The sequence below is a fragment of the Chelonoidis abingdonii genome, chromosome 1 (assembly GCF_003597395.2).
Source record: "Chelonoidis abingdonii isolate Lonesome George chromosome 1, CheloAbing_2.0, whole genome shotgun sequence".
Classification (NCBI taxonomy): domain Eukaryota; kingdom Metazoa; phylum Chordata; order Testudines; family Testudinidae; genus Chelonoidis; species Chelonoidis abingdonii.
Genome location: NC_133769.1, coordinates 128,389,837 through 128,405,993, shown reverse-complemented (window position 1 = coordinate 128,405,993; position 16,157 = coordinate 128,389,837). Strand labels below are relative to the sequence as shown.

General features: G+C 40.9%; 1 protein-coding gene across 8 annotated transcripts in view; it reads left to right on the top strand.

Annotated features, from left to right (window-relative positions):
* The window catches only part of LMNTD1 (lamin tail domain containing 1), a 303,586-nt gene that overhangs the window by 151,398 nt on the left and 136,031 nt on the right, over positions 1-16,157 (top strand). For all 8 annotated transcript variants that reach the window (XM_032767274.2, XM_032767279.2, XM_032767275.2 and 5 more), the window contains one exon: positions 8,267-8,368. In XM_032767274.2, coding sequence (XP_032623165.1) covers positions 8,267-8,368 — 102 coding nt within the window. The remainder of the gene's footprint in view (positions 1-8,266; positions 8,369-16,157) is intronic.

Here is a 16,157-nt window from a genome sequence, read left to right as displayed (position 1 = left end):
AGCTGAGAGTGAGAGGCTGTGCTGCTGGAGAACTAAGGAGTACAAGCGTTATCAGACACCAGGAGGAAGGTCCTGTGGTGAGGATAAAGAAGGTGTTTGGAGGAGGCCATGGGGAAGTAGCCCAAGGAGCTGTAGCTGTCATGCAGCTGTTACAAGAGGCACTATAGACAGCTGCAATCCACAGGGCTCTGGGCTGGAACCCGGAGTAGAGGGCGGGCCTGAGTTCCCCCCAAACCTCCCAACTCCTGATCAGACACAGGAGAAGTTGACCTAGACTGTGGGGAAGATCACTGAGGTGAGTAAATCTACCACAGAAGCGCAGGACCCACCAAGGTAGAGGAGGAACTTTGTCACAATACATACATAAAAATGGATCATTTCACATGCTAGCTGAAATTGACCCACCTCTGGAATGGAACTTAGCAATAGTTTAACTGTGTACAGCAACACTATAGGAGAGATGAGACCAGAAGCGATAAAAATCTCAACCAATTGAAAGTACGAGGGAATGTTTGAAAGCAGAAGGTGAGTACCAAATTTGAAACCTAGCCAGGACACTGGGGCTAATATCTTTATTCTTCCATAACAAGTCATGGGATCATCAGGGTAAATCCTATTCCGTCCTTCAAGACCATCAAAGGCCCCATAAGCAATAGGCATACATAAATTAATGTATCTGAAGAGCCTGAATGCAGAGTTTGCATCTCCTGTGTGTAGTGAAGCACAGCTTTATTGGTGTTCCTGTATGTATCTCTACAAAGATGTGTAGACAATGAAGCAAGGGGAAGCTATAGGAGGACTGAGATAGGGCCAGTAGATCCATTTCTACTCTAGTCAGATGGCCACACAGACCCCTGCGGAGGAGCTGTAGGAGCTTTTGCAGCCTCAGGGGTGCAATAGAGGCCACACACTAGTGGAAGTGGGAGAATGCCTTCTCCTACCCATCTCTTCATACACCACGGAACTCTCCTGAACCAACTACTTGGACTTGGTTGACAAGCCCAACTACTTGGACTTGGTTGACATAGGTTGAACGACTTAGTTCTTCTTCGTAGCTGGTGCTTGTGTAGTTGGTTTTGCATTCCTTCTGAAAAATGGCACCTCTTGCAGCCCAGTACGTATTAATGCCAGCTGGAGTGTTGGTTGTTTTCTTGGCAGTGGAACATTTGAAGGCAGGCATCACACTTTTGTCTAGCATTGGAGCTTTGGTCATAAATCTTGTAGTTATAAGATCAGCACCCAGAACAACATATGGTAGAATCTAAACTAACAAAGCATCAAAAAGAAAGCAAAGAAATTCCAGAACCCCTAAAGCTCTTCTCCAAATCTCTGTTTGAGGAAAGGTTTACAGGGGTGATGTGTAGATTAATAGTGGGTGGGAGCCTCCCAATGCTGATTTTAAATTAAACTATGTGTCTTGATATTGTTTAGCCTTCCCTTCATGCAAAGGGCATTTTTATGAGTTAATAAGTCAACAGCGCATATATAAAGCAGCTTGCATCTGTTTTTTGAGGTGCAAAATACATGTCATTGTGATTTCAGCCTCAAGCTTCCCATTTAAATGTCATTGTGGAAATCAGTGACTCAAACTGTATGAAACAGAGGAGGAAAATGCTGGGCTTAGACAGCAGAACCAAAATCTTTGTCTTTTTTGAGTGTGAAGTTTCCTAAAAAGCCAGTGTATATTTTTTTAAATGTTAGTATGCAAATATGTGTCATGTGGCAACATTCTGAAGTCAAGTGTGATTTCAGACACTGAAAGCCATTGGTAAAGTTGCTAGCATTAGTTCTTTTTTCATTGGTTTAGAAACAAGTTGTACATCCCTTGTCTTTTGCCCAAATTCAAGGGAAAATAATCCTTCACCCTGTGCCACTACGACTGTGTCTAACAGGAAACATAGGGACAGGATAGATTACAGAGTGCGATGACCGTGCCCTGTTGCCGCTACCGCTCCTTGTTTATCATAGGGTCATGGGGAAGAATAATGAAAATTTCTAACCAGAGGCCTTGTCTGCACTGGGTATTTCAGCCACCGGTGACCAGCGTAGATGCATCAGTGCAAAACCTTAGCCTAGAGAGGCAAAGCTGCTATAGGTCTTGACTGGCACCAGTGTACCTTATCCCAGTATCAAGCATGGGTGAGCTGCCACGGTGCCATTTATGGTTACTGTTGATTGGGCCTGACTATACTAGGGTTTGCACTAGTGGCTGTCCACTGATGGCTGGAATCCCCAGTGCAAGTCTCAGCCTCCATTTTAAGAGGCAAATAGCTCTCCGGTGACCAGGAGAGGGCAGTGTATATTGCAACTGGAAATTCTGGGCCTGTCAGTGAGTTTTGACAGTGTCACTTTAAACATGCTTTTAGTGGCTGTTTATGGAGCTGTAATAATGGCCATTAAAGCCATATCTAATCTCTTAATGTGCTAAATATAAATAAACGCCCCTCTGCATAAAAATGCCTTGCCTGTAATTTTTTTTAAGCAAATGGTAGAGAATAAAGGAAATGTTTTATAGAATGTATTCAAACCCTTAAGGGACTCTAATTGCTTTTAATTTCCATGTGTGATGGTTCTTATCCAAGGAAAGTATGCTGCGTGGACTGTAAGCCATTTTATCCCATAGAGCGTTTAACAGAGCATGCCTGGAATTAGCTGAGCTCCTTCTCTCTCTCTCTCTCTGTCTGATTTCTATTACCCTTCACTATGATTAAACACACAATGTTTTGCTGCTTGATCTTCAAGGACATTTAGAAAGGTTATACGAATTAGAATATTCTAATTGTCTTGCCTGAGCTCTTCTGTTTGTCCTCCATGTTTATTACATCACCTGTGAAACGGAGGCTCTCTTTCCTGTTTAAAACGAGAGGTTAATGATGCCTATGAAGACATGCTGAGGTTTTTCTCTGTGTCCCAGCAGAGAGCTCAGGAAGAATTCCATTTACTGCTGAAGATCAACGGTACCCCAGTAGGTAGGAGAGAATTTGTTCTGCAACTAACATTCCAGTTGCTCACAAAACAGATCTATACCTTTTCACAAGTGACAGAGCCTTGTATACCCTTTTTAAAGAGACATCACTGACAGTTTTTCCTCTTAAATTTCAAGACAATTTGGTGCTTGTAAAAAATACCAAATTGAAGGCCCTGCAGGCTGAAATCCTCTCTCCACAGGACAGACGCAGGAGAGTGCAAGCAGTGGCAATACAAGCTCTACCCATGTCACGCTGCCAGTGTGTCTCAGCCCCGGCCCTGGTCTCACTTGGTGTTGCTCCAGTCCCCTCCCCTCTTCCAGTGAGTCCAGCTTCATATGCCCATCTGTCCTCTTTCCACACAACCATCTCTATGCCGTTTTCTGTGCTACCCCTACACATGGCATGCCCTGCCTCACGTATGAGGTCACCACCCTCTTCTCATTCAAGTCCTGCTGTGTTACCTATGGGAGAATTAGATGGCAAATTCTGACAAGCTTGGGGAATAACTGGGAATTGTTTATATATTCTAATTTTAAAACAAACAATAAAACTACTCACTGAGTCAACATAGATGTGTCCAATCAGTATCTTCATATTACTAAGATGTAGCCAATCACCTTCTTGAGTGCTCTACTTAGTCCTGTTCTCTGTTTATCTCCTTGTCTGCCTTTAGACTATGAGCTCCTTGGGGCAGAGACCATGCCTTCTTTTCTGTCTGGAAATCTCTTAGCACATCTAAGAATTTGGATGATTATCCAAAGCTCTTGTGTGCAAGTGTGTGCTGGAAAGTTTCTCATCATCAAGGACCCAACACCTCTTCCTCCTTCCACCTTCTTCTGAAGCCTCAGGACGTGTCTGCACAAACAGTTAGTGCAGCAAGCTGTGGTGTAAATCTACAGTGCACTAGCCTGCTGCTCATTAACTGTCTGTGCTGACCCTGCTACCATGCACTAAAAATTGCTTACTATATTTTGGTCTAGCCTGCTTTGAAGGGGGCATATGTCAGTGTGCATGGGGGAACTTGTAGCACACAGTAGCAGGGTCCATCTGGCCAGTGAGGGCACATCAGGCTAGTGCACGGTAGAGTCACACTTTCGTTTGCCACGCACAAACTGTTTGTCTAGACAAGCCCTCAGAGAGAAAAATGCATTCAAATATGTCAAAACTTAAAATGGAGAGCTTGTTAATCCATTTTTATAAATATGTGAAGGCAGAGAGCTAAGAGAAATTCTGATTTTATCTTAAACCCCCAGCAGTTCTTAATGTGGCTGAACCAGTAGATTCATCCTTATTAAAAATATTTCTCTTCTTCTCTGGTCCCATTCATACTGGGTAAAATAGCTTTTCTCTTGTTTCTGATCTAGTACAAGCCAGTAACACCAGACCATCCTTTTACTTTCATATATGTACATCTGCACCAGATGACCACAGCAGAAACATACGCTGAGAAACAGCTGCTGTTTCCAGTTATGACTAAAACTGAGGCTGCTCTTTTTGTTTGGCGTGTCCCTGAACAAAAGACTGGATATGTACAATATATTATTTTTTCTCAGCAATGGAATTATTTTTTTAAAAAATCAGATTTTATAGAAAAAGGAAGACTTCTCCCATTAGATGAGGATTATCATGTTTACATTTTACAAAGGCCACAGATCAACCCTGCCATAGTAACAACTTTCACTCACTACGAATCCAGGCTATATTTAAAATGCTAACTTAGAGATGAAAGGCTCTCTATCCCTTGAGCCATCTAGCAACTTGCTGCATTTATTTTTCAGAAATTAATTTAAAAAAGAGAAGCAATTGTTTTTGCAAACAGTCCTTTGACTTGTATCCCAGTGGCATTTTGGAGCATTATTGCAAATTATTCAGTTTAAATGCGTAGTCAAGCCTACATCATTATTCCTATTTTATTCTTAAGTGAAAAAACAGCCAGCCAGTCTAGAAAAAAACATTCTTTACCAGGCCAAAAAATAAACCAGAAACCTTGCCTTGAAATAATATTGCTGTTTACAAGGATGTCTTGTAGGAAGATTCCAATTACTGCAGCAGAGCTTGGGGATACATTGCATTATAAACACTAATTAATGAAAGTATTTATGTTTTTGGCTTTAGACAAGACAATCCTGCATTCTTAAAAATTAATTAAAACTATTACAGAGACTTATGTTCAGACCTAAATGTGTTCCAACTAGCAGCTATCCATTAGTCAAAGAATAATTGGCCACTCATTAACATCCTGTGAGTTCTAAGGTCTTTTTAACATACTCACCCACCCACTTCCCCAATATAGCTTGCCTTGCAGTCATTGCTCCTGATGGCAAGAATTAAGAAATACAAAGCAATGATGATACCCAATAAAGCATGACTCCTAAAGCTCTTCCTGTAATATAGTATAAAGCACTTCATTGGTTCATTGTTCCTACACCCAATTTCTGGACTTGAACGGGAATGTTCAGATCCAAATTTGCTGCTTATAACCTTTTAATTTTGATTTGAAAGGAAAATGGGACTCTACCAGCACCCCTGGCCTGTTCCATTAGACCCAGTGATATTGCAATAACGTAAGAAGCACGGACACTCTGAAATAACAATGGCTGGGATAGGAAAGGTTAGACAGTGGTAAAATTGGAGGCTTCCAAAGTGCAAGATATTGTAAACCCAAAACTTAGGTTAGATTTACCAGTGTGCTGGCAAACTTTAGTTGGATATCAATGGTGGGTCCTCTACAGATATAACACATTAGATAAGTTGGATAGTTTTCTGCAAGCCTGAGCCAAGTAAACAGTTCAGATCAAAACCTTGGTTTCAACTCAGAACAAAGGAAAACGTGACACTATGGCCCGAGCTTTCCTTCAAGTTTTGGAGCTTGTACAATCCTCACGCTCAGAGGGTGTGGATAGTTCTGTCATCCTTCCAACCTCACTTCGGTCTTGCCTGCCAGGGTGCAGCTTTAGCCAGGTGCTCTTTACCCTGTTGCTTATCTTGGTTAGGCTTTGAGAAAGCTGGGAGATGGTGCTGTTGGTTTGATGTAAAGGAGACGAAGAGCTCAGTGTTGTCTGGGCTGCTGGAATATCAGCTTGTTGTGCATTCTCATTATTAGCCATCGGGACCACTCTAGACATCAAATAATATGGGGGAGAGAACTGAGCATTGCGATACTTTGCAAGTAAGGACTTTGGAAGTGTGGGAACAGTAACCCATAATGACTCTCTGGGCTCTGTCAGAGAGAAAGGACCTCAGCCATTTGTGTTCACCCCAGCAAGCATTTGGAGATGGGACAGGAGTATTTGCTGATCAGGTGCTGCAGAGCACCAGCAGGGTGAGCCCTGCTACATTTCGTTTGTTTGTAGAGAGGTGGAAATCAGCCGCCAGAGCGGCAAGTACTTTCGTTGAAAAAATAGGTTAGACATTTAGGGGTAATTTTTGATGTCTTTAGCAAGATCTAGATCAACAACTCAAAGGACACACAGAAGTCATGTGATTACTGCTGACCTGGGCTGGATTTGAACAGTGGATTAGTTCTGTAATTAGCAATCCCTTGAGCCATCCAGTCTCCCAAAAAGAAAGCTTTCTTTTTTTTAAAAAAAATTCACTATTAAGACTTTATACTAAACATTTATGGAGTTTATTGCCCTTAACTTCACCTTGGGCTTAATTGGCTTAAATAATTAATTAACATAGTAATGACTGATTAATTTTCAAGGAATTATTTTTTAAATTAAGATCATGAGTACTGCATTAACATTATGCAACTGAAGTTCTGGAAAACCTTGGCAGTGTGTTTTGTTTACAACAGCCAAATCATTTCCGTTTCACCTCATTGTGAAGATTTGCCCTGTGGGAACGATGGTTAGGGCTGGTATTAAAGCCTGTCCTGTGTATGGAGATTAGAGCTGTTTTGGAAACAATGAAATGTAGTTCTTGGGCTCACACGATTCACAATTAAATGAGAAGCAAGGAATGTGTGTCCTCAAATAATACGGTAATCACACCCATAAAGGATTCTATCTGAATACTATGTATGGTTATCTTCCATTTACCAAGAGCCTTTTATGCCAAAAGACCCAAAGTGCTTTACAAAGTGGTTTATTACAAATATGTTGTTCTGTTACTTTATATATATATAAAGTAATGTATCAAGTCATAAGTGTATGAGATTTTATGACAATAAGACATTTTTTGCCTCATCTCCCACTGTTTGTGACACTTTGACAGCAAAGTTTGGTTGCATTCAGAATCATATCTCAATGCATATGAAATTTGGACTTGAAACCAAAAGATGAAATTCATTTAGGGTTGCCAGCCCTCCAGGATTCTTCTGGAATCTCCAGGAATTAAAGATTAATCTTTAAATAAAGATTATGTCATATGATGAAACCTCCAGGAACACAGCCAACCAAAATTGGCAACCCCATATTCACCCCATCCAGAGAGTCTAGTCACTACTTATTTCCTACTCTTTGAGAATTTAGGCTCTGCCTAGCTCTTTTGCTGACCTTCTGCACATGGGAGAATTTCACCGTAATTGAGGATCAAACAGGGATAACACAGTTTTGTATTAAATCTTAATTTTATTTCTCTCCCATCCCAAAATGTACAGTCTGAGACTCATAAAATTCCACCTGGCCTGCAGAGACTATCTTGCCCTGCTGGGTGAATACCATTGAACTCCTGTTTAATAATAATAATTTTTTAAAAAACCCAAGTACTGCAGCATGGCTGGAATTTTAGTACTGTCTGAGTAGCTCTCGTCCTTTCATTCCTAGGAAAAGGAACACTTGTGGGTTATAATGTCCCCTTTTTTATCTCCCTTGCTCCTATCTAGGAATGCCAGAGAGGGGTAAAAGCAGAATTTCAGCCTTAACATTGAATTAAACTCTTTAGGGTGTAGACTGTCCCTTGTTTTGAATATCTGCAGCATTCAGCACAATGAAGCCCTGATCCTGATTGGGATCTTCAGATGTAATAGAAATACATACTGATAATGTCTTGAGTTTTTGGCAATACCATGTGCATATCCGATAATAAATGTTAGGGTGGTGGTGGTCTTTTTCCCTTCATAATAATATGAAGGTGCTGTTCACAGTACAGCAACTAAGCAGTAGCTGCAGGTATGGGACTGGGCAATGCTGCAGGTTGAACTGAAAAAAGGCTATTGTTCTGCTGTAGCACAACAGCAAGAAGATTTGGCAGCATAATGGAGATGGTATATAAAGAAACTAATTATGCCTTTACAGTCTCTTTGGACTATTTCCCCCCCGCACTCACAAAGAATCTTCCTTATCCTCAAACAGCTCCTCTCTGAAGAGGCCAACAACAGTGCATTCATTGAAAAGCTGCAGTCGGAACACAGGGGGAGACAACAGCACATTGGAGCCCTGGAGGCCAGGCTAGAGGTCTGTGTCTGTCATTTTGCTGGTAATTGCACTCCCATGCCGCTATAAAGGGAACTCTTAGAGGCAGATGGAGATTTTCCATTTAGTTTCCCTGTATATTTTTTTAAAATGTTCAGTGGTCTCCCCTATAAAGACAGTCATATTTTCTGTTAATAATTAGGGCCTTGGATAATTCTCCATTCCTTGCTGATATTTTGGAGGCATATTTTTTGGCTGTTATTTTCATAGTACATAATAGAAAATAAACATGACCTTGATTAAAAGACCATCAAGTATCTTGTCTGTGACCCACACTATGGGGCAGATTCTCTGCCTTAATCAGCTTCTGGAGCAGAAGCCTCTCCTAACGTTCCTGCTGAGGATGCTCTCAGTATGAAGAAGTCGGCAGGGGGCATAGAATAGGCAGAGCCAACTCCTACTCTTCTCTCCCTGCAGGGAACTTTATGGGGGGTAGCAGAGGAGTGGCCTTTTAACAATCCACAGCTGATTTATTTTCCCAATTTGCAGTAGCCCCCAGGTTGTGCTGCTCAAACTTGGGCCAGGGTGAGGGCTGGAGTAGAGAAACAACTGGCTTCTTGAAAGTCCCCCACACTTTGGTGTAAGGAGCAGAAACTGTGTGTGGTACGGAACCTGCCTCTGTAAAAACAAACTGTGTGTCCTGGGGGTTGCTTACAGCCTGTTGTGCCCAGTCACAATAAAATAGTGGTTCTCAAAGTTTTATATTGGTGACCCCTTTCACACATCAAGCCTCTGAGTGTGCCCCCTTTAAAAATTAAAACACTTCTTTTATATTTAACATTATTATAAATGCTGGAGGTGAAGTGGGGTTTGGGGGTGGAGGCTAACAGCTCGCAACCCCCCATGTAATAACCTCACAACCCCTTGAGGGGTCATGACCCCCAGTTTGAGAAACCCTGCAATAAAAGCACAATTTGCTATCGCAGTGTGGAAGGGACCTAGCTATGTTCTAATCCAGCCTGTGAATCATGCTGCAGCCTATGGCCAAAATAACAGACATTGAACAATTCTCTTGGCTGTAGTACTTTTCAGAGGCATAGTTAAGTCTAATTTACGCGCAAAACTAAATCATGCTTAAAATACATTGGGGACAATCATGTAACTGATTCCCCTGACAGTTTTTACAAAGTAAAAACACCCTCAAGTTTGAAACAGAACAAAACCCCACCATCTGTGGTGTAACTGAAGGCCGAATTTGACCTACTAGATACAGGGACCTTTGTAAAAATATGGATTATGTAGTTTAAAACATCTTGAAGTTAAATTCCACACTTGCATGCTCTGTAACAGTTAGTATCAAAGAAAGATATGGAAGGTTGGATAAAAATCCAAGCAAGAACTTGGAAGTTTTTCCTCATAAAATTTATCAGAATCTCTTTGGTCTGGAACATATGGCTAGAAATCTTGTGACTACAGGCTATTTTGCTAAATTGCCAGTGGTTCTTGTTTCCTGGCAAATCAGAATTACTGCAAGAATATACATTTCATGTGATATTTTGGTACTTATCATTCAAGATAGAACTAGGAAATTGCAAAGGAATGTTGAAAAATGTAACTATTTTTAACAAAATGATGCTTTGTTTTCTGGTATGAAAATAAGGTTCTATTCTGGGATCTATTCTTATTTTACCTAATCCTGGTCATCTACTCTAGTAACAATGGAAACCTCACAACCCTGGTATTTAGAACCAAATATTTTGAGTGCCATAAAAGAAACAACAATAGTAATACTTTGCACTTCTATAACACATTCTGTCTGAGGATTGCAAAACACTTCACAGATATTAATGAATTAAGCTTCACAACATCCATCAGGGCAATATTGTTCTCCAGTTTTACAGGGGGTGGGGAGAGAACTGAAGTTAACAGATGTAATGATTTGGCCTTTTAAGATGACCATATTTTTTTCTGAGAATTGCAGAATTTCTGGAAGTTATTTTAGGGTATGAACCTTTAGAGAGTAGGGCTGAGTGCTGGAGCTCTACTACTACAGAGTTAAATATCTGTGTGTGGATTTACTTCCCCAAAGGATTACAAATAATTTGTCCAACCCCACACAGCAAGTCAGTGAAAGACCTTGTAATAGAACCCAGATCCTCCTGACACTTAGTCTTATGCGTTAGACACAAGCACATCCTTTTTCTTTCCACAGGACTGTCTGTAAGGGTAATTATAAAGGGATTACACCCACTGAATATTGCACATTTATGACAGATCTGTCTGGAATTGATGTGATTTTTAGAATGTAGGTGAATCTACCTACTATGTTCCTCTGTCCCATTTGTTTTGAATGGACATTTCACTAAAAATAATGGCACTATCAAATATGCAGGAAATTGGCTTTATATCAGCTTTGAAAAATGTGTGAGAAAGTGCAAAAGTTTACCCAGAAATCTTCTCTTCACCCTATCCCACTCCACCTTTCTCCTCATCTTTTCTCTCTTCCAGGCAAATGCTACCTGGCTACTTTTCAGCTGGGACTGCCAGTTTTGTTAAAGTTGCAGCTAGTGAGCTGCCAATAATTGCATTTTAAAAGCATCTTTGTCAGCCTATGCTGGCATTGCTGTTGCTTACATTGGTTCACCTTTCCTATTAATAGAAACAGCTGCTTATGGATGTGTTGAATTAGCACTGATGGTAGTGCCAGCCATTGTGTGGAGGGGGCAGATTGATTGTGCCTAACAGGAGACGATAGGATGCATCAGACAGTGGCTTTTGTAGCACCCAAGGGATGATACATAAACCCTAACAAAATGGGCAGAGATGGATCAAAGAGTAGCCAGAACTGAGGAGCAGAAGAAGAGAGTGAAAAGAAGTATTGGAACAGTCTGCACATCCTGGAGCATGTTCTGGATATAGCCATGGCAATTATTATTAGAGAACAAATAAGCCTGGATTAGAGATCACTTTGGGCCACCTATATTTCAAGCATGCCTGAGAAAGGGCTTTCTTGCAGTGTTCTTGAGGGCTGTGCTTAGACTTGCATCACTCAGTGCTCTGGCCTACAAAACCTGGATATTTTATTTGATGTTTGATTTATTCTTGAGGAAGCAGACTAGAAAGCTCTGCTGTGGTGCCTCCAAGTATTAATTTCAATTGAGGTTACTTCATTAAAGTGTCTAACATAGTTTTGCTTTAATACCTTCTATAGCTGGCAATGACTAGGTGGATGTAGCCAGCATCTATATATATCATGCAGAAGGCCTGAGAAGTCATCCCAGGCATGCAGAACATACACCTAATGCAGAAGCAGAGTGGGAACTAGGTGTTCCTGATGGATAAGACCTGAAGCAATATGGCTATGACTGTAGCTTCCTTAAAGTTGTGGGCAAATATTTGCTCCACTGTAACTGATACGTGGAGGAAGAACTTAAAGAAAAGCTATCCCATGTCCTGCTTAGGAACCATCTCTGTATGGGAAGGCCATGAAAAGCACTTTAAGAGAGCTCCATCATTGACAAGTCAGTCTGTATCCGGATGCAGGAAAACATAACTACGAAGAATCAAACCAGATGAGGCAGAAATTAGTTGCCAAATTAAAATCCCCATACTGGCTGTACACCAAGTTCCTGACTGAATGCTGTGGTTCCTTCAAAAAAACCTGTAAAAATATCACACTGTACCCTTAAAGGAAAACTGAGAGGTAATATAAAATCTTAATCACTATATCTAATTGCATAAAAGAGTAAATCCATTAAAAAAATAAGTGTAACAATTGGGCAACAAGCTAGACAATTTAGTGAGGCAAATTACAACTCAAATAACAGGTTTCCCATTAGAAAGCATTGAAAAGCATTGTTCAGTTTGTGGCCCCAGGCCTTAATTACTGTGTACTATTAAAACCCTGCTCTGAAGACAGAATTAATTTAGTCATACTCTTTTCTAGGAGGGCACTAATCGCTATAGTATCTGAGTGCCTCACAAAAAGTAATTAATTTATTTTCACAATAAAGTTGTGAGTTAAGGGGTTGGTATTATCCCCTTTTTAAAGATGGGCAATTGAGGCACTGACATTGAAGTCAAAAGTATCCACTAATTTTGGATGCCAATATGAGACCCCAACGGCCTGATTTCTTGGGTACTTAGCATCATACAGCACTTGGTATATTGAAAGCACAGCTTCTACTGATTTCAGTTGCAGCTATGAGTGCTCGGCACAGCAGTTTCAAGTTAGGTACCCACAAAGTGAAGAACACACAATTAGTAGCCATCTATGAAAAGCCGGGTTTAAGTGACTTTCCCAGCATCACACAGGAACTGTGTGGTACAATCAGGGGTAGAATTCCTTCCCCTGGGCTGCCATAAACAGCCTTAACTATAATTTATCTTCCTGCAAACTCTGCATCACTTACTCACACCTTCCAGCTTCAGCAACAAATAATGCAGGGGTCCTACAAATAACACCCTCATTTACTACACACAGACCCGCCAACAGCAATTCCCCAGGGCAGAACAGAAAATGGGCAAGGCCAGGGATTCCACATGCCTGCCCAGCTGCCTTAGCCGCTGCTGGTACCACCCCGGGTGCATCTAGGAGCCCTGTGGCCCGCCCGGGCAATTTAAAAGGGCCCAGGGCTGCTGCCTTAAATCACTGAGGCCCATGGGCAATTGCCTCCTTTGCACCCTCTCTCGGCAGGCCTGACTACACAACCCTGATTAAGTCCCAGAGCAGGACTATCCTGTGCACTGAATGACGAAAGGGTTCTGTGAAAAAAATGTGATCATGTAAAAAGACTGTATTAAAATGCATATGCACGAGGGTAGAATATAGGTTACAATGGCAATCTAAAGTCTGGTCTTTCCCAACTTTTGAATGCGTGTGTTACACTCCCAGACCAGAGAGAGTTCAAAATGGGAGCATTTTAATAAACTTAGAATCCAACCCTCCCCCTCCCCAAATGCACTCATAGCTTGCATAAAGACAGTTGCTACTGTCTCTCTCTCTGGAGCACACCACACTGCTGCTGCAACCACGCTCTGCTCCCCAGAGCTCTGTCTCTTGATCCCACCAGCAGAACATCAATCCTTAAAGGGACAGGGTGCAGGTAAATATAACCCTGGCATTCCTTTAGGAGTGCTACATTCTCCCCTTGTCAATGTAATGTTGTCCCAACATTTCTGTTAACTCAAGATACATTCATCCATCCTTCTGACTCATTAGCAGTAGTGTACAAGCTCCAGATGCTCTTGATTGCATCTTTGTCTTGATTTTATTTCACAAGTTCTGGTATTGATGATGGAAATTTCTGGATCTCTCTTCAGTGTATCTTGCCAATCAAACAGGAAGTTACTGTGGCAGTTCTAGGTCCAAAGTCCAATAGAATGGCCAATTCTGCACAGCTGAAATTCCCAAACATATTGATATCTTATGAAATAACAGTTCCTGTATGATCAGTAGTATACTCGTACAACTCAAAGTCACTAGGCATATGGCAAGCCATTTTGAAAACACATCTGCTAAATAAACATCATAAATTATCCAGAACTATAAAACGTTCAGTCTAGAATGATATCCATGCCATAAGTCAATATAACTTCATTTACCTATATAATATCAGTCTTGGATAGAAGACACGATGAGGTACAGAAAATAGGTACTTGGCATGGCATGCAGGATTGACTTCATGGTTGTCACATGCCATGCCTTGTGGATAAGTTATTTTCAAACTCTGCCCCTTTGTCATGATGAATCCTTCTGGTTAAACCAACTTTTAAAACAAAGTAATTGAAGACCTTGTCTGCCATGGTCTTGCCTGATTTTTCAGTGGTAGCATAGGTTTGGACATACCTAGTGAAGTGATCCACTATGACTACACTTTATTCAGATCCTCATTTGCTCCTGTCTGGATCCAAGATGTTAACTGAAGCAAACAAAAGGCAGATCCCTGATATTACAGAATTTTCCCAACCCTGGCTAAAATTCAAGTCCCTGCTCCAGAGCATGGAGGTGCTAAAGCTTCTCAATGAAATGGTGGTAACATTTTTTTAATATGGATAAAACACTGAATTTTTCCCCATAATCTTGTTTGTGGAAATTGCTGAACCATTTTTGCTGAAACTTTCCAAAAATAGCCTGAGGCAGACACCCAGCATGGAAAATTTCACCCTGAATGGCTAACGTTTGGCGAAGTTATAAGCAACTAAAAATAAGGCCCTACAATGTAAAGTGGCAGGCAACCTCAACTATAATTTAAAATGATAGATTGTAGCTTCCAACAGCTTGAAACTTTTTGATTTCAAGCATTTCCTACTGGGAAGCTGATAACTTTCAGTCCCACTTTGCATCATTAGAAGAAGAATCACTGCTGAGAAAAATAACTAAAATGGCAATCCCCAATCAGAGAGACAACCAGAGGTGGGATGTTGGGATGCACAGAAACCTTAGCCGTGGTCCTTGCAGAATTTGGGGATGTAGAAATGTGTAGGAATAATAGGGTGTTATTTTAAGTAATTAAAATATAAGATGGGCTCAGGAATTATTTTTAATGGTTTTACCTTTTTCCACTACGTAGACTACTTGGTCTGCATTGAACTTTTGAAAGATGAACCAGTTCAGTATATCTTTTATAAATGTATGAAAAGATGGAGCAAGCAGTTATAAGAACAAATATGAGTTAAGAGAAATATGTCACTAACTAGTTTAGCTTATATTTTACCCAACCTATTTTACAATGGTACAATGCAATAGTCAAATTAAGGTTATAATTGAAATACAATCAATAAGCCAATGGTTCAGTCTACCTAGATTGTCAGCTACTACAATTAATAATTACATAAAATTATCATGAACAAGTTAAGGAAAAGAATTCTTTCAGGATTTTAAAAAGGCTGAGGGGAGAAAGCATTCCCATTGATCTGAGCCATTTAGCTAAGAGTCTGTTAAAGGCAGAGGCTGTTACTTGCCTTGGTTTCAAGGAAGTACAGTTCTTAAATTGGTTTCCTGGTAAATTCCTTCTCTGGCTACTCTCTCCTGTTATGCTTCACTGTTCATGGAAATCATATCAAGCTTTAGTCTATTTCTCCTCCCACTTTAACACAATACCTGCATCTTTCTGGTTGTCTTCTTACACAGATCCAAAATGGTTTCTAAAATCTTGCACTTTTAGCAGCTTTAGAAGAACACTCGTTTAAGGCAGATATCTCTTATGGTATACGTAACAGATTTCAGTGTTTAGTGTCTACTTTGGGTAATAGTTAGTGGAACACAGAGCATATGCACATGCTAATGGGTGTTGGAGTGATTTGAGCATTCTCAAATTGCTTTACAGAAGGGATCTCTGTATTGATAAGATGTAACTTGAAGCCCTTTCACATGTAGGGCGGGAGGGGATGTTTGGTCTTTTCTCTCTGTGTTGTAGACTTCAAGCTTGTCTTAGCCAGTGGTCAGAGTCTTTCACCTCTCCTTCTTTGGATGGCCAGTCCAGGGAAGAGAGCAGGATGCAACTTCAGGTGTCGTATTGAAGCAAGAGCCCCCCCGCCCCAATTCCTTCTGGATGACTAGCATCTTTTGTAGGGATCAGTGACTCCCCTGCTCCATCCCAGGGGACACACGACTCCCATTAGGAGTTCCAGCATAGGAGCTATAGTTCAACATGGACCAATAACTTGGCACTTTGATCTTGAAGTCACATCAGTGATTCTTGTTTAGTGTGTACATGTCTTGTACCAATTTGTTGATAACCACAAGTAGATCTCTCTCAAAAACTGGATGTAAGAGAGTGCCATATGATGAAGAACTGGTAGGCAAACTTCTGTTTAGGCCCAAGATATC